Source organism: Mus musculus, chromosome 9, assembly GCF_000001635.26.
Source record: "Mus musculus strain C57BL/6J chromosome 9, GRCm38.p6 C57BL/6J".
Taxonomy (NCBI): Eukaryota; Metazoa; Chordata; class Mammalia; order Rodentia; family Muridae; genus Mus; species Mus musculus.
The window spans coordinates 9,051,239-9,075,285 of NC_000075.6; the positions used below are offsets into that span (position 1 = coordinate 9,051,239).

General features: G+C 40.1%; 1 protein-coding gene across 9 annotated transcripts in view; it reads right to left on the reverse strand.

The window, feature by feature from the left end:
- The window catches only part of Arhgap42 (Rho GTPase activating protein 42), a 246,521-nt gene that overhangs the window by 58,732 nt on the left and 163,742 nt on the right, over positions 1 to 24,047 (reverse strand). For 7 of the 9 annotated variants that reach the window (NM_001372564.1, NM_001372563.1, NM_001372565.1 and 4 more), the window contains 2 exons: positions 23,671 to 23,772; positions 7,811 to 7,921 (listed from right to left, as the gene is read on the reverse strand). In NM_001372564.1, the coding sequence (NP_001359493.1) occupies positions 7,811 to 7,921; positions 23,671 to 23,772 (213 nt within the window). The remainder of the gene's footprint in view (positions 1 to 7,810; positions 7,922 to 23,670; positions 23,773 to 24,047) is intronic. The other 2 variants (NM_027823.2, NM_001372566.1) reach the window with 1 other exon arrangement.

Genomic DNA, 24,047 nt, shown 5'->3' on the forward strand with positions numbered 1-24,047 from the left:
TTAATTAATGGCACACCAAGAGCGGTCACCTTTTTCCTTGATGCTGCATTTCCTTGGAAGAAGCTTGGTAAAGTCTAAACAAAATGGGTGTGAAAGAAGAGTCCCTAGATGGCGGTAGAGCTCAACGTTTTAAAAAGGAGTGTGTCCATGTACAGGCTGGTGGCACACTAGACAGATGCCATGGTGGTAAACCAATGGCGGTCAGTAGAAAGACCCAGGGAATATGGACACCTGCCCTTCCCAGACCTTCGTCATCTTTGGTCAGTATGGGGGAAAACAAACAAACAAACAAACAAACAAACAAACAAACAAAAAGAAATAAGGCTTAAGCTCTCTATAGAGTAAATGTGACCTTCACAAAAATGATAATAAGGACTAATTGATGTATAATTTTATTTTACACTTAGTATTTTGTGTCTATGTGTGCATGCAGTGGGTGAGTGTGTCACGGTGCACATGTACAGAACAATCAAGAAGGAGTTGGCACTTTCCTTCTACCATGTGGGTTTTAGGGAATAGGGCTTGGTGGCAAGTACTTTTTCTCCAGATTCACATTCGTTTAGTACCAGGAAACTCTGTCACACTTTATTGTTTCCATGGTGTTTAGAGTTAAATTGTTATTTATTAGCCCTCAAACAAAACCAAAAGTCAAAACTTATATACATACTGCAATAAATTGACTGTCATAAAAAAGACCTGTGCCAAGAAGTTTAAGTGGGATGTCACAATTTGGGATAAGGTAAGGAGAAACACACACACACACACACACACACACTTCAAGTGAATGGAAGCTTCCATTTCCTCACAGTTCAACAATACTAATCATACTTGACATCATGACACCATGTTTTTAGATAATTTTTAGAACTAAATAAACGTTCATAATCTTCCCACCTATTGGTGGCCACTTGACTAAAATCCAAATGGATTCGTGGGCATGCATTAGCTACTCATCTCTACACAGACAACTCAGTGGGATAAAGTAAGATGATAGAGCGGGGGCAGTGCCTAGTAAGAGGCAGAACCAGCTGCAGCAGGATGCTCCAAAGCCCCTACTTCCCACAGCCACACACCAACTTCTCATAGTTCCACAACCTCTGGAAACTGGGACATGCATTAAAATACATGGGCATGTGGAGGACACTCCACACCAAAGTACATGTGTGTAAAAGGAAATGCAAGACATCTAGAGTACAAAGCAAATTGCAAAACTAACCATTTGCCACTGCCCTGAACTTGTATACACAAAATACTAAAGAATCCATTTTAAAGAAAACTAATAGAACTAATAAGCCACTTCTGTGAGATTAGTGTGCAAAGACTGAGTTTATACTGGCATACACTACAACAGACAATCTGAAATGAAATTAAGAAAACTCCCATCTTCAACTGCCTTAAAGGAATAAAATACTTACCAGCTAATTTGGTAAATTTAATTCAAAACTTATTTTGAAAACCATGAATGTAGCATAAATAAATTAAAAATTGAAACAAATAAAATCTCTCCCTTTCACAGTTTGAAGAACTTGAAACTGTTAAGAAGGTATTTTCTCCACATTGAAAGGCAAGTACGGTAAAATCAAAACCACACGTCACATCTTTGCAGAATCCAGAAATTGTAAATTCACATAGAATGGGAAGCAGTACTAGCTGACCAAAGAGCTCTTAGTAAAAATAGAGTAGGAAGGCTTACACATCTTATGTCATTCCAACTTAATGCCAGACAGCATAAATGGGCAGCTCACTGTGATGGGAACTGACAAACAGATACATATCAGTGACCATGGCAGAGTTTGAATGGCCACATTTGGTTCTCAGCTGGTAGCACTGTTAGGGAGGCTGTGGAACTTTCAGGAGGTGGGATGCTGCTGGAGGAAATGAGTCACTGCAAGTTAGACTTATGGTTTACCATCCACTTGGCTTCTAGTTCTCTATTCTGCCCAGATCTGAGCCATCTCCCACAGCTACCTTGCATTCTCTATCACAATGGACTGAGTCCCCCTAAACAGTGAACCACATATATCTTCCCACACACACCACAAATCTCTGGTTAACCAATGCTTCACAAGATTCTCAAGAGTCTCACAACTAGGGAATAAACAGGCATTGGTGAATATCTGAATAGATTCCCTCCCCACACATCAGGAACCTTATATACATACTGCAATAAATTGACTGTCATAAAAAAGACCTTTGCCAAGAAGGGTAAGTGGGATGTCACAATTTGGGATAAGGTAGGGGGAAACACACACACACACACACACACACACACACACACACACACACACTTCAAGTGAATGGAGGCTTCCATTTCCCCACAGTTCAAGAATACTAATCATACCTTTTGCCTGCCATCTGTGAACAAATGATTATAAATTTTCCTTTTGATACAACTAAGATCATATCATAGAAAGAGATACCTGAGTGTTTCCAGACAGAATGAGCCATAAGAAAGCTCAGATGTGGCAACAGCCCATCCCTAAGTCACTCTCCAGAAGGTACACAGATAAGAAAATACCATCCCAAGTTCAGACAAGGAATAATTGTACAGTTAGTGGGCAGAGCCAGAAAGACATGTAAATATGTGTGGAAGAAATGTACAGGGAAAATTAAATTGTCAAAATTTATGGACTCTCATACTGTGGTTTAAAAATAGGCCTTAACTTAGAAATGCCTATTGGCAAGTGTTACAGGAGTTCTCCACCTAGGGCAGAAGTAAGAAGCGTGGCTTTCTAAACTACAGTGTGTGCCAGCAGGAGGATGGGTCAGTGGTTAAGAGAGCTTCCAGTTCTTCCAGAGGATACAAGTTTGGCTCCCAGTACCCACATCAGGAGGCACACAACCTGTTAACTCTGATTCTCAGGGATCTAATGCCCTCTTCTTGCCTCCAAGTTGCATGCACATGTGTGCTTGTGCATGTGTGCACACACACGCGCGCGCGCACACACACACACATACACATATATAAAGTTTTTCAAAATCTTACACACACACACCCAATAAAACCTCATCATGGGGCTCTCTGTCAGGGCTTAGTCAGAAAGAGGGGAGTAGGAATCATAAGTAGTGCCCTTTGCCATAAAATATGGCTTGCTAGGCTCAGGAACCACAGTGAGATTCAGAAGGCCTCTCTAAAGTCATATGGAGTTTGATCAGATGGTCTGTTAGGTAAATTACTTTTTCATTCTAAGGGAAATTAACTACTTAGCTCTTCAGCAAGCAGAGTTCCCAGGAAAGTTGGTAGAAAATTAAAATCTTGAAACTGAATTGTATCTCCAAAGCTCCTAATCCTCCTGGATCAGGGTACTAGCCTTATGATACACAGTGCTTTGCTTATACCACTGAGTTGCTGGACTCCAAAGCTGAGAACCTGCAACCCAGGAGAGGACCCACATTCTCGCAGGCTCTGCTCCTCCCCACTGCAAAGTCTGGTGGGATCCCACATGGAAGCAGATTATGACAGATGTGTTTCTTCACTCTGTCATCATTTCTCTGAAACAGGGATAGGGTATTTCATTTTTCTTTTTTTCTTAAACTTTTTTATTATTCAAATGCATTTGATACATTAAACATATTAATAGTATTAAGTATTTTGAGAATCAAATAATACATAAAAAATTTGTTCAACTTTTATATTCATATCTTTTTATACCCTAAACATATCACTAGTGAATATTTAATACTACCCATAACTGAGGATTCTATATCTAATGGTGAATACTAAATTATTTCAAAACATACAAAATATTCTTTGGGAGTTAAGCATAGTAAAAGGGCATAAAGTATTAAAAAGGAATCATTAAGAAATATATTAAAAAGCATTTATATGATACAACCTGACATAGTGAGAGAGTATTTAAAATGCATTATATATCTGTGTACATTGTCTAACAATCAGTTTACTTTAAAAATTATCAGTGTTTCTAGAAGAAATATTATTTTATCAGTAAGTATATTTTAAAAATTTCAAAATAGCAAAAACTCTTTGAAGTTAAACATTAAGAACATGCTAATTTCAAGCACTGTGAGAAAGATTATCAATAAAATGTCCATTATGTTTGCAGAATATGATTTTAATATTTTCAACTATTAATATTCAACAAACAGAATAATTATTTTAAGATATATTTTATTGTTATGTATCCCTTTTCACTACCGTCTCTAGTAAATTGGATACTGTCTCTTTGCTCTCTGGTTAGTCTGACTAAGGGTTAATCTATCTTGTTGATTTTCTCAAAGAACCAGCTCCTGGTTTGGTTGCTTCTTTGTACAGTTCTTTTCCTTTCAGCCCTGAGATTGATTATTTCCTGTGGTGTATTTGCTTCTTTTTGTTCTAGCTTTCAGGTGTGCTGTCAAGCTGCTAGTGTAAGCTCTCTCCAGTTTCTTTTTGGAGGCACTCAGAGCTATGGGTTTTCCTCTTAGCACTACTTTCATTGTTTCCCATTAAGTTTTGGTATGATGTGTCTTCATTTTCATTAAATTCTAAAAAGCCTTTAATTTCTTTCTTTATTTCTTCCTTGACCAAGTTACCATTGAATAGAACATTGTTCAGCTTCCATGTGTATGCGTGCTTTCCATTGTTTTTGTTGGTATTTAAGACCAGTCTTAGTCCATGGTGATCTGACAGGGTGTATGGGATTATTTCAATCTTGTTGTATCTGTTGAGGCCTGTTTTGTGACCAATTATATGGTTAATTTTGGAGAAGGTACCATGAGGTGCTGAGAAGAAGGTATATTCTTTTGCTTTCGGATGAAATGTTCTATACATTTCTGTTAGATCCATGGGGTTCATAGCTTCTGTTCGTTTCACAGTGTCTCTGTTTAGGTTCTGTATCCATGATCTGTCTATTGCTGAGAGTAAGGAGCTAAGTCTCCCACTATTATTATGTGGGGTACAATGTGTGCTTTGGGCTTTAGTAAAGTTCCTTTTAAGAATGTGGGTGCACTTGTATTTGGAGCATAGATGTTCAGAATTGAGATTTCATCTTGGTAGATTCTTTCCCTTTGACCAGTATGAAGTGTCCTTTCTTATCTTTTTTGATAACTTTTGGTTGAAAGTTGATTTTATTCAATATTAGAATGGCTACTTCAGTTTGTTTCTTGGGACCATTTTTTTTGGAAAATTGTATTCCAATCTTTTACTCTGAGGTAGTGTCTGCCTTTGTCACTGAGGTGTGTTTCCTGTATGCAGCAAAATGCTGGGTCCTGTTTATGCATCCAGTCTCTTAATCTATGTCTTTTTGGAGGAATTGAGTCCATTGATGTTAAGAGATACTAAGAAAAAGTGATTGTTACGTCCTTTTATTTTTGTTGTTAGAAGTGGAATTATGTTTGTGTGACTATCTTCTTTGGGTTTGTTGAAATATTACTTTCTTGCTTTTTCCTAGGGTGTATTTCCCTCCTTGTATTGGTATTTTCCATTTATTATCTTCTGTAGGGCTGGATTTATGGAAAGATATTGAGAAAATTTGTTTTGTCTTGAAATATCTTGGTTTCTCCATCTATGGTAATTGAGAATTTTGCTGGGCATTTGCGTTCTCTTAGTGTCTGTATAATATCTGCCCTAGATATTCTGGCTTTTACATACTCTGTTGAGAAGTCTGGTTTAATTCTGATAGGTCTGACTTTGTATGTTACTTGACCTTTTTCTCTTACTGCTTTTAATATTCTTTCTTTGTTTTGTGCATTTGATGTTTTGACCATTATGTGATGGGAGTAATTTCTTTCTAGTCCAGTCTGTTTGGAGTTCTGTAGTCTTCTTGTATGTTCATCGGCATCTCTTTCTTTAGGTTAGGGAAGTTTTCTTTTCTAATTTTGTTGAAGATATTTACTGGCCTTTTAAGTTGGGCATTATCTGCTCTCTTCTATACCTATTATCCTTAGGTTTCGCCTTCTCATTTTGCCCTGGATTTCCAGAATATTTTGGGTTAGGAGCTTTTTGCATTGTCTTTGACTATTGGGTCAATGCTTTCCATGGTATCTTTTGCACTTGGGATTCTATCTTCTCTCTCTTGTATTCTGTTGATGATGTTTGCATTTATGACTCCTGACTTCTTTCCTATGTTATTTATCTCCAGGGTTGTCTCCCTTTGTTATTTCTTTATTGTTTCTATTTCCATTTTTAGGTCTTGGATGGTTTTGTTCATTTTCTTTGCCTGTTTAATTGTGTTTTCCTGTAATTCTTTAAAGAATTTTTGGGTTTCCTCTTTAAGGGCCTCTGGCTGTTTACCTGTGTTCCCCTGTATATCTTTAAGGGAGTTATTTATGTCCTTCTTAAAGTCCTGTATCACCATCATGAGAAGTGATTTTTAGATCAGAATCTTGCTTTTCTGGTGAGATGGTGTATCCAGGATTTGCTATGGTGGGAGAATTGGGTTCTGATGATGCCAAGCAACCTTGGTTTCTGTTACTTATACTTAGGCTTGCCTCCCAGCTTCTGATTATCTCTAGTGCTACCTGCCCTCTCTATATGTAACTGGAGCCTGTCCTTCCTGTGATCATGGTTGTATCAGAACTCCTCAGAGTTCAGCTGTTTCTGGGATCCTGTGATCCTGAGATCCTGGGTATGTCAGAGCTCCTGGGATTCAAGTTGCCTCTAGGACTCTGAGATCCTGGTGTGTCCAAGCTCCTGGAATCCTGGGATCCTGAGATTCTGTGGTCCTAGGCTTCTTAGAGTGCCTGGGAGTGGAACTTCTTCTGGGTGTTGTAGAATTGGCTGTGGAGTTAGCACCCAAAGCCTACTCATGACATCTTTAATCCTATGATCCTGTGTGTGTTAAAGTACCTGGGAATGGAGCTTCCTCTAGGTGTTTCGGGACTGGCTGTGGAGTTCATACCCAAGGTCTGCTCAGGACACTGACTCAGACCGGAAGGAACCCATGTCTCTGGTCAGGCAGAGTTTCTAGGTGCCCAGGTCCATGGTATTTCATTTTCATTATGCATGAGTATCTCACAGACTGTCAAAGGAAGAAAGGAGTAGCTGCTCTATGGTTTCCTTAGGCACTAGCAAGCCTGTCTTCTCATTTCATGGGAACTGAGCTATGTCTATAGACTTGTATCAGAAGATTGCCCTGATGCCAGAGCTGACCTTATCTATAACAGATGCTACTTTATGAAGATGTTCATGTGAGCAATACTGTTACAAATTAGGCCATACTTGGAAAAAATGCTAAGAAAATGAAATAAGCTTAATTCAGTCCAGGATCCCAGCCCTTGGGACATGCCACTCATATTTGGGATGGTTAACACACCCCTTCCATACTCCTAGTTAATCGTCTCTTGAAAGGCACTCCCAGATATAATCAAAAGTGAGTGTCCTTCATCTCCTGGGCATTTCCTAGCCAAATCAAGTTAACTAATCAAACTTCACTGCCACAGCAATGTACACCATTTTTTAACTTTAAATTAATAGGTTTTGTTTGTAGCATATCATAGGTATCCTCAAGAAATGAGGGCTCTCCTGCACCCCCTCAAGTACCCACCCATCCTTCATGCCATACATATGGCCTCTATAGTTAACAGCTTGCATTCCTATGGAAGAGTTATTACAGTTAGTGAGTCAATATGGATACATTATTGACTGAATCCAAAATTCTGTTTTTGAATTGTGCATTCTATGGGTTTTTCTGAAACATTTCATACCATTACAAAATGACAGAGGAATTTACTGCCCTAAAGGTATTTATCCTTCCCCAATTTCCTTTTTCAAATAATTTTCATTAAACATAATTTCAAACAAAAAAGTTGCTCTAAAACATTTTTCTCACAGATCATTTTTGAGGCTGTTAAAAATTAAAAAACTAAAACTTACCGGTTCCACAAACTCAAACTTCTTCTTCTCTTGAACTTCTTGGATCTTAAAGACATATTCTAATGAAGCTTCATAGAAGTTCTGATGTTCTCGGCCAATCTGTGAATCTGCCTAAAATATAAAAGCCTAGCATGTGACACAGGGTTAAGCCATCATGAGTCTATAAAGGAGGGAGTGAAGATGGGTGAGCCCCACAAACCCTCATGAGTCTATACACAGAGAAGTGAGGACAGAGTGAACCTCAGAAGCACTCATGCGTCTATTCATGGAGGTAGTCACACATACTGAACCCCACAAACCCTCATGAGTCATACACAGAGGGAGTGAGGAAAGGTGAACCCCACAAACCCTCATGAGTCTATACACAGAGGAAGTGAGGACAGAGTGAGCCCCACAAACTCTCATGACTCATACACAGAGGGAGTGAGGACAGGTGAACCCCACAAACCCTCATGAGTCTATACACAGAGGAAGTGAGGACAGAGTGAGCCCCACAAACTCTCATTAAATACTAGTTTCTTCAAACAGTTTTAATGCAGCTAAAACTGACTAGCGCTTATAGTGAGTAGAGTCAAGATAAATACAGACACATACAGAGCTATCCATCAAAGGGTATGATACAACAAGCTACAACACCTTCACAAATGAAGTGAAAAGGCTATAGTAAATTTTAAAAATCTCTATTAAAATCACAGTAAAAGTTTGGGAAGAAATTTACAGAGAGGAATACAAAGGCATATGAGAATCTACAGAGTCAGAAATGCACTAAATTCTGAGAGAAAATGATAGAAATTGGTTCTCGACATAAACAATTGACAGTGAATTAACTCAGCCTATGAAGAGGAACAAAGATATCTGAATGGAGAGTAAGGAGAGTAAGAGGTGATGGGATAGATGAGTCTGTAGTGAAACAGGAATATGGTTTGAGGGAAGCTGGGCAGGGCAATGGGGGTTGGAGTAGAACTCTGTGTGGGTGAGCTGGACAATGAGTAATTATATACATGTGTAAGAAGTTCACACTAGAATCCATGTCTTCATATGTTGAAAACTTAATAAGAAAAAAGAAAGAAAGAGCTGGGGGAGGAAGGCAAGGAAGAAAGAGAGGAAGTGAGGCAGGAAATGTGGGAAGAAGTCATTGTCCTGAAAACCGGAGGCAGGGGAGCCTGGCAGAGCTGCCTGCAGAGGAAACAGGGAAGGTAAGATTGTAAGATCTTAGCTGCCTTATAGCAAGTCTGGATTTTAATAAAAGAAGTGTTTGAGGATATTAATCAAGAAGGCTACACCCCATTGTGGAAAATCTGGCATATGCATTTTCTAAGCAGAGCCAAAACCAAACAAAAAGCTGACCAACAGTTCCATAGTGAATTATGTTCTACCAACACCAGGGGCACCTCTTCCTCCTGACTGCAGTCAGTGTGTGAGAAAGCTACTGAATCAGTTTCATTGTTTCAGCTGGCTCTGTCTCTCCTCTTCCATGACATAGTCAGACACCCTGGAAGAGTGACTCTGGATCTACACAAGCACACAGGCCACTTTTCTTGTCCCATTCCTTTCTCCAGCAGCAACTGGGATAATGAAAGCAGCTGAGGAGAGTGGGCTTTCTGCAGCGTGTCTACTGATAGGAAACCTGGGAACAGAATGTGGTTCTGAGCCATTGACAAAGGTAATGTAGCCAAGCAAAGGTAGCACAAAAACGTGCAGCTTCAGCTTCTTGCCCTGGTCATCACAGAAACAAGAGTTTTAGTTAGAACCTCTTAAGATGATCACATACTTAGTTTGTATTTGGCAATAGAGTTATAAATAATCCAGTACTATCAGCAACTCACTTGGGGCTTAAAGTTGAGAATACCAAAGTTTAAACTAACATATGTTGAAAATTAGGTAGATTTTAGCCAAAAATTTTCTGGCTCTGGAAAATCATTTAGGGCCACTGTAGTTCCCAGTAAGAAGAAAAGTGAGATTCCAGATAAATGTACCACTTTTTTCTTATCATCATCTAGGAAAGTGAATTAAGTTGGGCATCGGAAGGAAGTGGTGGCTCTCGAGAGACAAATTCTAATTTGTGATATATGCTGCCTTCTGTGGTACCAGTAGTCCCCATATGGCCACTTTCAAACCACAAAAGTCACTAAGAGTGAAAGCAGGAGTTGGAAAGACGTGACAATGGTCTCTCCAAGACAAGCTTTGGGCACAACATCCTGTTTCAGGCAGCGTTTCATTTAAAGATTTAATTTTCTTTAAAAGGTGTCATCATTGATGGTGCAAACTAGCACATAAGAAGACAGTAGAAACCTGAGAAACCTTCAGAGCCAAAGTGGCTGTTTCTAGCTCACAGGCTGAGCAGAAGTCACACCTGCAGGCCTGATTGCTGACATCAGACAGGCTACTACTAACAAGATTGGATCATACTACAGTACTCTCATAGTAACTAGCCTGGAATTAATGAATTGTGTCCCTAAATCCAACCACCAGACTTCTGAAACGATGCAACCAAGTATTAGGAATGCTTCAGTACTTCTTAAAAGGGTGAACAAAACACACACAGGAGGAAATATGGAGACAAAGTGTGGAGCAGAGACTGAAGGAAAGGTCATCCAGACACTGTCCCACCTGGGGACCAATCCCATATACAGTCACCAAACCCAGACTTTATTGTGGATGCTGGGAAGTGCTTGCTGATGGAAGCCTGATGTGGCTGTTTCCTGAGAGTCTCTGCCAGAGCCTGGCAAATACAGAGGCAGAGGCTCACAGCCAACCCTTGGACTGAGCTTGGGGATCCCCGATGGAGGAGTTGGAGAAGGAACTGAAGGACCTAAGGGGGTTTAAAGCCCCATGGAGGGAGCAACAGTGTCAACAGGCCAGACGCCCCCAGAGCTCCTAGGGACTGGACCAACAACCAAAGAATACACATGGAGCAATCATGGGATTGGCCACATATGTGGCGGAGGATGGCCTTGTTGGATATCAGTGGGAGGAGAGGCCTTTAGGCCTTAGAGTGTTCAAAGCCCCCGTGTAGAGGAATGCCAGGGTGGGAGGACAGGAGTGGGTGGATGAGTGAGCACCCTCATAGAGGCAGGGGGAGGGGGGTGGGATAGAGGGTTTCCGAAGGAGAGACCTGGAAAGGGGAAACCATTTGAAATGTAAATTTAAAAATATCCAATTAAAAAAAAAAGAAAAAGAAAAACAAAAACAAAAAAGAGTAGCCATGGTTATGGTGTCTCTTCACAGCAATGAGAACCCTAACCATGACAGAGCCCCATTTAACATTTTGTCATTTTTTAATTGTTTTAGTGGATTTTACAGATGAAGTTACCCACTGTCTCTCACTTCTAATTTAAAGGTGGTGCCTTTAATCCCAGCACTTGGAAGGCAGATCTGAGTTTGAGGACAGCCTGGTCTATAGAGTGAGTTCTAGGACAGCCAGGGATATACATAAAGAAACTCTGTCTTAAAACAAAACAAAACAAAAATAAAAAACAAAAAAATTCCTATAATACAACCAATTTAACTTTATCCTCGACTAGTTTACAAATAAATGAGACTTGGAGTATGGTTATTTTATTCGGCTTAGACAATTACCCCTAATCTAATGTACTCTTCTATGTGTTGGCCTCAGCAGTATACTCCAGAGACTTGCTGTTTCTCCTGGTCTCTCTCCTCTCCTGGCGGGAGACATCTTGGATCTCAGTCCACCGAGACTGCTCTGCACAGGTGAGAGTGTGGACTACAGAAGCTAACAGCTTCTGGGACAGGCGGGAGCGACAGAGCTTCTGAGGCAGCCCCCTTTTCGGGCTCCAGACATCTGGGCACCTTCCATGCCAGAGGATAGGTGTCCATCCAGCCCAGGAGGGCTTTACCTGAGCATCTGCGGGAGACATCTTAGTTCCCGGACTCCACCGAAACTACTCTGCACAGGTGAGAGTATGGACTACAGAAGCTAACACCTTCTGAGACAGTTCCTGTTTTGGGCCTTCATCTTCTGCCAGGAGGCAAGTCTGAATGCCAGATATCTGTGCACCTTCCCTGGAAGAGGAGAGCCTGCCTGCAGAGAGTGCTCTGACCACTGAAACTCAGGAGAGAGCTAGTCTCCCCGGTCTGCTAGTAGAGAATAACAGAATCACGAGAGGAACAATCTCTAACCAGAGACAACTATAACAACTGACTCCAGAGTTTACCAGATGGCGAAAAGCAGATGTAAGAATCTTACTAACAAAAACCAAGACCACTCACCATCATCAGAACCCAGTACTCCCACCTCAGCCAGTCCAAGGCACCCCAACACACCCGAAAACCTAGACCCCCGGATTTAAAGGCATATCTCATGATGATGGTAGAAGACATCAAAAAGGTCTTTAATAACTCACTTAAAGAAATACAGGAGAACACTGCTAAAGAGTTGCAAGTCCTTATAGAAAAACAGGAAAACATAACCAAACAGGTAGAAGTCCTTAAAGAAAAACAGGAAAACACAAACAAACAGGTGATGGAAATGAACAAAACCATACTAGACCTAAAAAGGGAAGTAGACACAATAAAGAAAACCCAAAGGGAGACAACTCTGGAGATAGAAATCCTAGGAAAGAAATCAGGAACTATAGATGCGAGCATCAACAACAGAATACAAGAGATGGGAGAGAGAATCTCAGGTGCAGAAGATTCCATAGAGAACATGGAAACAACAATGAAAGAAAATGCAAAATGCAAAAAGATCCTAACTCAAAACATCCAGGAAAACCAGGACACAATGAGAAGACCAAACCAAAGGATAGTAGGTGTAGATGAGCATGAAGACTTTCAACTTAAAGGGCTGAAAGATCATGACAGAATGTAAAAAAACACAGAAGCCCTGAAATTGGCAAGATAGATGTCAGTGTTAGCAGAACTAGCTTCAATGATTTAGAAAAATAGAGGTGCACAATGCTCTGGCCACTCCTTGAACCTGTGTGTCTGCCAATGTTTTGACCATTCCTTTACCCATGTGTGTGCCCACTGATGAAGTGTTTGAGATATTGGTTGCTGGGAAAGAGTCAGAAAATCTTCCCAGCAACCACAGTCCGGCCAATCCTGAGTTGCTACACCTGCATCAGACTCTTTCCTTGTACCCCTCCCATACCCATTTCTTGAGAAAAGACATTGTTTAGATCTGGAAATCCCCTAATCTCCCCTTTTCCTTTCCCCCCTGAGGGCTATAAAAACTGGGACCTCTTTCCCCTCGAGGTCGACTCCTCTACCCCTGCGTGGGATATGAGTCATTCCCAGAGCTCTGGCTTTCCCCAAATAAAGCCTCATGTGGTTTGCAACAAGCTCAGTCTATCGTGAGTTCTTGGGTGTCCGATATTGTCCTGAGGCCTGAGCGAGGGGCTCCTCTTAGAGTCTTTCAGGGCCAGTAAATATCTTAAACAAAATTATAGAAGAAAACTTCCGAAACCTAAATAAAGAGATAACAATGAACATACAAGAAGCCTACCGAACTACAAATAGACTGGATCAGAAAAGAAATTCCTCCTGACACATAATAATCAGAACAACAAATGCACTAAATAAAGATAGAATATTGAAAGCAGTAAGGGAAAAAGGTCAAGTAACATATAAAGGCAGACCTATTAGAATTACACCAGACTTTTCAACAGAGACTATGAAAGACAGAAGATACTGGACATATGTTATACAGACACTAAAAGAACACAAATGCCAGCCCAGGCTACTTTGCCCATCCAAATTTTCAATTACCACACATGGAGAAACCAAAGTATTCTATAACCAAACCAAATTCACACATTATCTTAAAACGAATCAAACCCTTCAAAGGATGATAACAGAAAGAAAACAATACAAGGACGGAAAACACGTCCTAGAAAAAACAAGAAAGTAATCCTTCAACTAACCTAAAAGAAGATAGCTGCAAGAACAGAATCCCAACTCTAACAACAAAAATAAAAGGAAGCAACAATTACTTTTCCTTAATATCTCTTGATGTCAATGGACTCAATTCCCCAATAAAAAGACATAGACTAACAGACTGGTTACACAAACAGGACCCAACATTTTGCTGCTTACAGGAAACCCATCTCAGGGAAAAAGACAGACACTACCTCAGAATAAAAGGCTGGGAAACAATTTTCCAAGCAAATGGTCTGAAGAAACAAGCTGGAGTGGCAATTTTAATATCGAATAAAATCGACTTCTAAACAATAGTTATCAAAAAAGACAAGGAGGGGCACTTCATACTCATCAAAGGTAAAATCTTCCAAGATAAACTCTCAATTCTGAATATATGCTCCAAATACAAGGGCATCCACATTCATTAAAGAAACTATAGTAAAGATCAAAGCACATATTGCACCTCACACAATAATAGTGAGAGACTTCAACACCCCACTTTTAAGAGTGGACAGATCCTAGAAACAAAAACTAAACAGGGACACAGTGAAACTAACAGAAGTTATGAAACAAATGGATTTAACAGATAACTACAGAACATGTTGTCGTAAAACAAAAGGATATATCTTCTTCTTAGCACCTCATGATACCTTCTCCAAAACTGCCCATATAATTGGTCACAAAACAAGCCTCAACAGATAGAAAAATATTGAAATTGTCCCATGCATCCTATCAGATCACCATGGGCTAAAGTTAATTTTAAATAACAACACCAAGAATAGAAAGTCAACATTCACATTGAAGCTGAACAACACTCTTCTATATGATACCTTGGTCAAGGAAGGAATAAAGAAAGAAATTAAGGACTTTTTAGAGTTTAATTAAAATGAAGTCACAACATACCCAAACATGTGGGACACAATGAAGGTAGTCCTGAGAGGAATAGCTCTGAATGCCACCAAAAAGAAACTAGAGAGAGCACACACTAGCTGCCTGACAGCACACCTAAAAGCTTTAGAACAAAAGAAAGCAAATTCACCCAAGAGGAGTACATGACAGGAAATAATCAAACTCAGGGGCGAAATCAACCAAGTAGAAACAAGAAGAACTATTCAAAGAATTAACCAAACCAGGAGTTGGATTTTCGAAAAAAAAAATCAACAAGATAGATAAGCCGTTAGCCAGACTCACTAGAGGGCACAGAGACAGTATCCAAATTAACAAAATCAGAAAAGAAAAGAAAGACATAACAACAGATCCTGAAGAAATCCAAAACACCATCAGATCCTTCTACAAAAGGCTATACTCAACAAAACTGGAAAACCTGGATGAAATGGACAAGTTTCTAGACAGATACCAGGTACCAAAGTTAAATCAAGGTCAGGTTAATGATCTAAACAGTCCCATATCCACTAAAGAAATAGAAGCAGTCATCAATAGTCTCCCAACCAAAAAAAAAAAAAAGCCCAGGACCAGATGGGTTTAGTGCAGAGTTCTATCAGACCTTCAAAGAAGATCTAATCCCAGTTCTTCACAAACTATTCCATAAAATAGAAGCAGAAAGTACTCTACCCAACTCATTCTATTAAGCCACAATTACTCTGATACCTAAACCACAAAAAGACCCAACAAAGATAGAGAACTTCAGACCAATTTCCCTTATGAATATGGATGCAAAAAATCCTCAATGAAGTTCTCACTAACCGAATCCAAGAACACATCAAAACAATCATCCATCCTGACCAAGTAGGTTTCATCCCAGGGATGCAGGGATGGTTTAATATATGGAAATCCATCAAAGCAATACATTATATAAACAAACTCAAAGACAAAAACCACATGATCATCTCTTTAGATGCGGAGAAAGCATTTGACAAAATCCAACATCCATTCAAGATAAAAGGCTTGGAAAGATCAGGAATTCAAGGCCCATACCTAAACATGATAAAAGCAATCTACAGCAAACTAGTAGCCAACATCAAAGTAAATGGTGAGAAGCTTGAAGCAATACCACTAAAATCAGGGACTAGACAAGGCTGCCCACTTTCTCCCTACCTATTCAACATTGTACTTGAAGTATTAGCCAGAGCAATTCGACAACAAAAGGAGATCAAGGGGATACAAATTGGAAAGGAAGAAGTCAAAATATCACTTTTTGCAGATGATATGATAGTATATGTAAGTGACCCTAAAAATTCCACCAGAGAACTCCTAAGCCTGATAAACAGCTTCAATGAAGGAGCTGGATATAAAATTAACTCAAATAAGTCAATGGCCTTTCTGCACACAAAGGATAAACAGGCTGAGAAAGAAATTAGGGAAACAACACCCTTCTCAATAGTCACAAATAATATAAAATGCCTTGGCATAACTCTAACTAAGGAAGTGAAAGATCTGTATGATAAGAAATTCAAGTCTCTGAAGAAAGAAATTAAAGAAGATCTCAGAAGATGGAAAGAACTCCCATGTTCAAGGATTGGCAGGATCAATATAGTAAAAATGGCTATTTTTCCAAAAGCAATCTACAGATTCAATGCAATCCCCATCAAAATTCTAACTCAATTCTTCAACGAATTAGAAAGGGCAATCTGCAAATTCATCTGGAATAACAAAAAACCTAGGATAGCAAAAACTCTTCTCAAGGATAAAAAAACCTCTGGTGGAATCACCATGCCTGACCTAAAGCTTTACTACAGAGCAATTGTGATAAAAACTGCATGGTACTGGTATAGAGACAGACAAGTAGACCAATGGAATAGAATTGAAGACCCAGAAATGAACCCACACACTTATGGTCACTTGATCTTTGACAAGGGAGCTAAAACCATCCAGTGGAAAAAAGACAGCATTTTCAACAAATGGTGCTGGCACAGCTGGCGGTTATCATGCAGAAGAATTCAAATTGATCCATTCCTATCTCCTTGTACTAAGGTCAAATCTAAGTGGATTAAAGAACTCCACATAAAACCAGATACACTGAAACTTATAGAGGAGAAAGTAGGGAAAAGCCTCGAAGATATAGTTACGGGGAAAAATTCCTGAATAGAACAGCAATGGCTTGTGCTGTAAGATCGAGAATTGACAAATGGGACCACATAAAATTGCAAACCTTCTGCAAGGCAAAAGACACCGTCAATAAGACAAAAAGTCCACCAACAGATTGGGAAAAGATCTTTACCTACCCTAAATCAGATAGGGGAATAATATCCAATGTATATAAAGAACTCAAGAAGGTGGACTCCAGAAAATCAAATAACCCCATTAAAAAAATGGGGCTCAGAGCTAAACGAAGAATTCTCACCTGAGGAATACTGAATGGCTGAAAAGCACCTGAAAAAATGTTCAACATCCTTAATCATCAGGGAAATGCAAATCAAAACAACCCTGAGATTCCACCTCACACCAGTCAGAGGCTAATATCAAAAATTCAGGTGACAGCAGATGCTGTCGAGGATGTAGAGAAAGAGGAACACTCCTCCATTTTTGGTGGGATTGCAAGCTTGTACAACCACTCTGGAAATCAGTCTGGCGGTTCCTCAGAAAATTGGACACAGTACTACCAGAGGATCACGAAATTCCTCTCCTGGGCATATATCCTGAAGATGTTCCAACTGGTAAGAAGGATACCTATGCTATCCACTATGTTCATAGCAGCCTTATTTATAATAGCCAGAAGGTGGAAAGAACCCAGGTGCCCCTTAACAGAATAACAGATATAGAAATTGTGGTACATTTACACAATGGAGTACTACTCAGCTATTAAAAAGAATGAATTTACGAAATTCCTAGGCAAATAGATGGACCTGGAGGGTCCTGAGTGAGGTTACCCAATCACAAAAGAACTCACACAATATGTACTCACTGATAAGTGGATATTAGCCCAGAAACTTAGAATACCCAAGATATAAGATATAATTTGCTAAACACATGAAACTCAATAAGAAGGAAGACCAAAGTGTGGACACTTTGCCTTTTCTTAGAATTGGGAACAAAACACCCATGGAAGGAGTTACAGAGACACAGTTTGGAGCTGAGACGAAAGGATCTAGAGGCTGCCATATCCGGGGATCCATCCTATAATCAGCTTCCAAATGCTGACACCATTGCATACACTAGCAAGATTTTGTTGAAAGGAACCAGATATAGCTCTCTCTTGTGAGACTATGCTGGGGCCTAGCAAACACAGAAGTGGATGCTCACAGTCAGCTATTGGATGGATCACAGGGCCCCCAATGGAGGAGCTAGAGAAAGTAACCAAGGAACTAAAGGGATCTGCAACCCTATAGGTGGAACAACAATATGAACTACCCAGTACTCCCCAGAGCTCGTGTCTCTAGCTGTATATGTATCAGAACATGGCCTAGTCGGCCATCAGTGGAAAGAGAGGCCCATTGGTCATGCAAACTTTATCTGCCTCAGGACAGGGGAATGCCAGGGCCAAGAAGTGGGAGTGGGTGGGTGGGGGAGTTGGTGGGGGAGCGTGTGGGGGACTTTTGGGATAGCATTGGATATGTAAATGAAATAAATACCTAATAAAAAAATAGAAAAAGAAAATATAACTCAAGAAAGGAAGAAAGAAAGAAAGAAAGGAAGGAAGGAAGGAAGGAAGGAAGGAAGGAAGGAAGGAAGGAAGAAAGAAAGAAAGAAAGAAAGAAAGAAAGAAAGAAAGAAAGAAAGAAAGAAAGAAAGAAAAAGAACCAATCTCTGACACTATTTGTGATATTCTGTTATTTTTCCAGACAGGAACCTAGCATAATTGTCTTCTGAGAGGCTCCACCCAGCAGCTGACAGAAACAGATGCAGAGACCCACAGTCAAATATTAGATGGAGCTCAACAAGTCTTGTGGAAAAGTTGGGGGAAGGATGTAGGGACCCAAAGAAGACAGGGATTTCTCAGGAAGATCAGCAAAGTCAAATAACCTGGAGTCTTGGGGGCTATCAGAGACTGAACTACCAACCAAAGAGCATGGGCTAGACCTAAGTCCATCAAACATATGTAGCAAATGTGCAGGTTGGACTTCATGTGGGATCGCCAGTAACTGGACTGAGGGCTGTCCCTGAATCTGTTGCCTGTCTGAAGAGAAGGCAAGGGGAGACTATGGTTAGGATCTACATGAGGGCATACTGGAAGGAGAGGGGGATGATATTGGGATGTAAAGTGAATAAGTAAATAAATTTAATTAAAAAACAGACTTTGTCTATAATACTAGCAACAAATGTTGTCTCCGTTTTATGACTAAGTGAAACAAGAGCATAATTCAACTTCCAAGTGGAATAGTTTTAAAGCAAACAATGAACAGCAGCAGCCATAATATCTGAGCAGCAGGTGTTCCTGTTGCTTAGGGGGCAGAAGGGACTTGGATTTAAAAATGGATGAGTTCCATAAGAAAACAACATGGTTCCTTAGTCGCTTTAAGTCCTCCTGAATAGCAGTGTGCTGCCTTGGTGTGAAGTATGGAGAGGCCTCAGAGAATATCTGGTGAAGCATGAGCCGTCCAGAAAAAAATATGGGTGGTGGAGTTGGAAAAAAAGTTTAGAGTTTAGAGTTAGTGAAAGTATATGAGAAGACTGCGAACAAACAAACAAACAAACAAAACCAGAAATGAGCTGTATAGCACATTCTGCCAGGAGTACACTGCAAAAGCCTGTTGAGAAGGGAGGGAAAGACAGACAGAGACACAGAGAATCGGAAAGAATAAGAATCAGAAATTGTGTCTAAAATGTGTTTATCTATTTATGTGTAGGCCTGAATGAATGTATGGCTCACTGCATGCATTCACACATCCAGAGAGGTCAAAGGCTGTTGGATACCCTGGAACTGGAATGACAGACAGTTATGGAATACTATGTAAGTGTTGGGAACCAAATCTGAGTCCCCTATAAGAGCAGTTAAGTGTTCTTAGACATTGAGCCATCGCCCCAGTCCCAGAAGATACAACCAGACTGATCAAAAGGGTGGTTACAAAATATCTGCTTTGGCATGATGTACAGGGGCAGTTATGGTAGAAACAACAGAGTGAGTACAGACCACATCCTATAGATAGTGCAAGGAACCAGAAGATTTCTATAAGGGGACTGCACAATAAATGGATTAATCAGGGGGCCAGCTTGCATGTAAGATGACTTTTGTGGTCATAGCCAAAGTAGCTGGTTCACTTCCATAAACAATGGTAAGTTGATAGGTGTGGGGTGATTGGAAAACAGAGGAAACAACGGAGTATGGATTCCATTCACCCAAGAAAGAATACCAGCATGAACAGGTCATCGAAGAAGTTAAGGGTTGCAGTTGGGGGTGTGCACTTGGCTTTGTGTGTGTACGTGGAGGCCACAGGTCAATATCAAGTGTCTTCTTAGATTGATTTTGAGACATTGTCTCTCACCAAACCTGCAGCTCCTATTCTTAGTGACCTCTATGGCACTAACCCTAGAGTCAGTTGGACTCCACCCAAAAAGCACTAGAGTTACAGGTTTGTAACTCCTAGCTTCTAACTCAAGAGTCCAAGGACCCAAACACAGGTCCTCATACTTGTGTATACAATGCGTAGCAAATGCATTATCCTCTGCCACATCTTCCCAGTTCCAAACACAGAAGCAATTCCAACAGCCATACCATTTGAGACTATGTGGTTTAATTGTACCAGGTATGTCTATAACTGTTGGTACTGTAGATGTTTGCTGTCTATATGAGTTACACACTCCATGAGTTCATCTCTCATCATTTCTGCAGGGCAAACTCTAAATACCTAATAAAAATAATTAAAAAAAAATTCTGTAAACTATCTGGCACATTTTAAATCTGTGGAAATAATCGCTCAAGTTACATAAATAATAGTCAATATTTTTATGTCATATGAGGAAAACAGAGCATGACCAGAGGCTAGGGAGGAGGTGCAGGCCTTCAAGTGCAACATCGAGGAGGCAGAAGCAAGTGGATAGGTTTGAGCTCTAGGATAGCCAGGGCTGCCTAGTGAGAGTCTAGCAAAAAAAAAAAAAAAAAAAAAACCAATATATATATATATATATATATATATATATAGAGAGAGAGAGAGAGAGAGAGAGAAGGAAAAGAGCACTCCACAATTCTCATGTCTTTGTTAACGACAGATTTTTCTTTTACTGAAAACATCTTATTAGTTTGCATTATTTAGAACATGGGACATGAAAACAATATAGTTTACATGTCTTCATTAATCGCCTCCCTCTTGCATCCTTAGCTGGCTTTTCATTGATTTGCAAGTGCTTCTTATATGAGTATTAGAAACTCCTGAGTTATGCGGTATAAACTCCCCAACACTTTATCATTTAATTTTGCTTAATATCTTTTAATATCAATATTTTTATGTGCTCATGATCTTCTGTTTTTCCTTTACAACCTCTCTCTCTCTCTCTCTCTCTCTCTCTCTCTCTCTCTTTCTCTCATCCTGGAAAAAAATTTCTCATTCACATATCAAATGTTATTTTTTATTCTAGCCTGTGGTCTTGATGGGTTTGACTCTAGCTCTCTCATTACTTACTCCAATGGCTGTTTTAGTTGGTGGCTTTGGATCTCGGTCAAGACAAACTGACCATTTCATGCAGTGTCAGCCCCTAATTTTCCAAGAAAAATGAGTAATGAGGCAGCTCTGCAGGTGAGCAGACAGGGGTGTCCTTTTGAGAGCAGGTTAGTAAGCCTGATACTGCCCTGGAAAGAAGCAGGTGACATTTAATACCATATCACAGAACTAAAGACAGTGTGGTGACTTCACTCACCGATGGGTCTGATTCCTAGAGGAGCAGCAGGAAAGGCTCCAATCCACACTCTTCCTAACCCATACCATGCACCCCTAAGGAGTGCCTTTAATCCAACTTCTGTTGTGTTGTGCTATGGGCCAGCCTTTCTAACTGCAACCTGTGTGTGCTTGCATATTAGAGAGTGGTACTGAATATCATGGCTAACACCGCAATCCCTTTCCATCTCCAGTTACATACTGAGCCCCGAATAATACCTGCTATTCTCAAGCCTAAGGCATTGACAGCCACTAACAAGGACAGTATCAATTCCAAGCTAAGCTGTCAGGTAGACTAGAGAAATCCTGTAACGGGCTTGAATTTGAGGAACAGTTACTGGTTCCTGAAGAAGATATAGGTACCATCTCAGTAAGCATGATCCTTATGTCTAAAGATCCTGAACTTTCAGGTTATGCCTCCTGCCATGGCAGGCCCTTGTTGTGGCTCACTGATGACACTCTGTAAAGGCTTCTACCATATAACTACATCTATGTCCATACTACAAACATTTCTCTCCAAAGTTAATTCCAGTGCAGTGGACAAGAAGACATGAGGGAGTTCAAATATTTGTAATAGACAGACAATCCTAAATTACAGGACATAGAGCCAAGTCTTATAACGTTAGACATGTCTAAGAAATGAGCCCAGTTTAAGAGAGAGCCTAGTTCAGATTAATGTCAGGTGGTCTCCTGTTTCATTTTGGCCTCAAGCTTCCACAATTGCACAACCATATAATCAAGAAAGTTTGTATTGCAGTTAACTAATGGTAGAAGGCAGAGATTTAAATGAACTCTTATAAAACATCAAGTAAAACAAACTTCCTAATACTAATCATCCTTTTAAATTACTATTTGTATTTTTAATTTTCTGTGAAAGTATAGTGTTTCTGCATAAATTTATGCGCACCATGTGTATGCAATGCCCACAGAAGTCAGAAGAAGCTGTCAGACCCTCTGAGATAACTAGACTTGTACGTGACTGTGAGCTACCAGATATGGGAGCTGGGAACTGAATCCAGGTCCTCAGCAAAGAGCATCTGATTGCTGAGCCAGATCTCTAGGTCCTAGTAGCTTTAAACTAAGACACTGGACATCCTCAAGGAGAATGTGAGCATATGGACCAACAGGACCTTCCAGGTCCTTTTCTGACACTGGGCTAAACCCTTCAGCCTCTAAGTGTCAAGCAGCCATCGTGGCTAGACTTGGTAGTGGGAGATGGGAGGAATGAGGAGAGCAGAGATGCAGAGTGAACTTGGAAAGCAGTTCATTAAGGGAGGTGGCTTTCCTGGGAGACATGTCTGAGATCCTCCCCTGTGCAATCTGCAAACACAGAGATGGGAAAAGGGGGCTGCAGTGGATAACCACATAAGCAGGTTCTAAGGCCCAGAGCAGAAGGAGACATCAATACTGTCCTGCACTGACAGAACCATGTGCTAGATATGTTCTGGGGGAGAGGGGACTGTCAGGATTTTGCTCCACAGCACCTCCCACTATCTACAATCTCATGGGTGAGGATTGTGCTCATCAGCACCCTCTGCTACACACATTCTGGGTCATGAGTGTGCTCCACAGTTATGCTGCCCTGACATGCCAATGGCAACAGAATTGGTATGTACACCCCCACCCTGACCTGAATGAACTCCTTTTCCTGAGACTAGTGCTGCACTGCTCCACCCTGTCAGAGCTGCCCTTGACAGTGCTATGTACAGTTACTCCATTACCAATAGCAAGTACAAAATCTAGCATATTCAGAACAAGAGAATATAAAAATTGCTAGCAGGCATACAGCAGTAAATGTCCTTGAAATAATTGATGTAAAGCCATTGAGATTTCAGAACATGCAGTTGTCTGTCCCTGTCCTTCCCCTTGCTGGAGCAAAGCCTTAAGAAACAATGTGACCATCATTTCAACTTTAATGTAAAGACTACAGTATGAACTAGATTGATCCTGTCTTTTTAAAATATGCCCAAGAAGAAAAAGAAAAACAAAAATAACAAAAAAAAACAAACAAAAAAAAACAAACAAAAAACACTTGTTTCAGGCTTTCTCATTGCTGAAGAAAACACTTATCTTACACAAAGAACTGTCAGTACTGACTGCCACACAGTGTAAACTCGCCCAACTCTCCATCGCCACTGCCATTTAAAAAGTTACAGGTGGAGATACATCCCGCCTGGGAATTTTGATGTCACATGACTTAATGTGCATGCTTACCTCTTGCAAATGAGACTCCTTTTTCTTAGCTGATAAGTTCAGATGTTTATCCAGAATAGAATAGTATTTTTCACTCTCTTTGTCAAATTTCTTCTTTCCATCCTAGGGTACAGCAATTTGAACAAAAGAGATTCAGATCAAAGCATCAAAGAGGCCTTCGTTTCTCCACATTCACCATCCTCATCATCCTCACCAAGGGGTCAAACTCACGAGGTCAAAACCTTAATTTAATAGATAGGACACTGTCTACATCATATCGTTAATGTGACCAAGATGTAAATGTCTAATTTTTTAAAGATTTTGGTAATTCAGATCAGTAAACACATCACCAGTTTAGAAGTCACCCACATAACTCTTCACAAAATCATCTTTTTCAC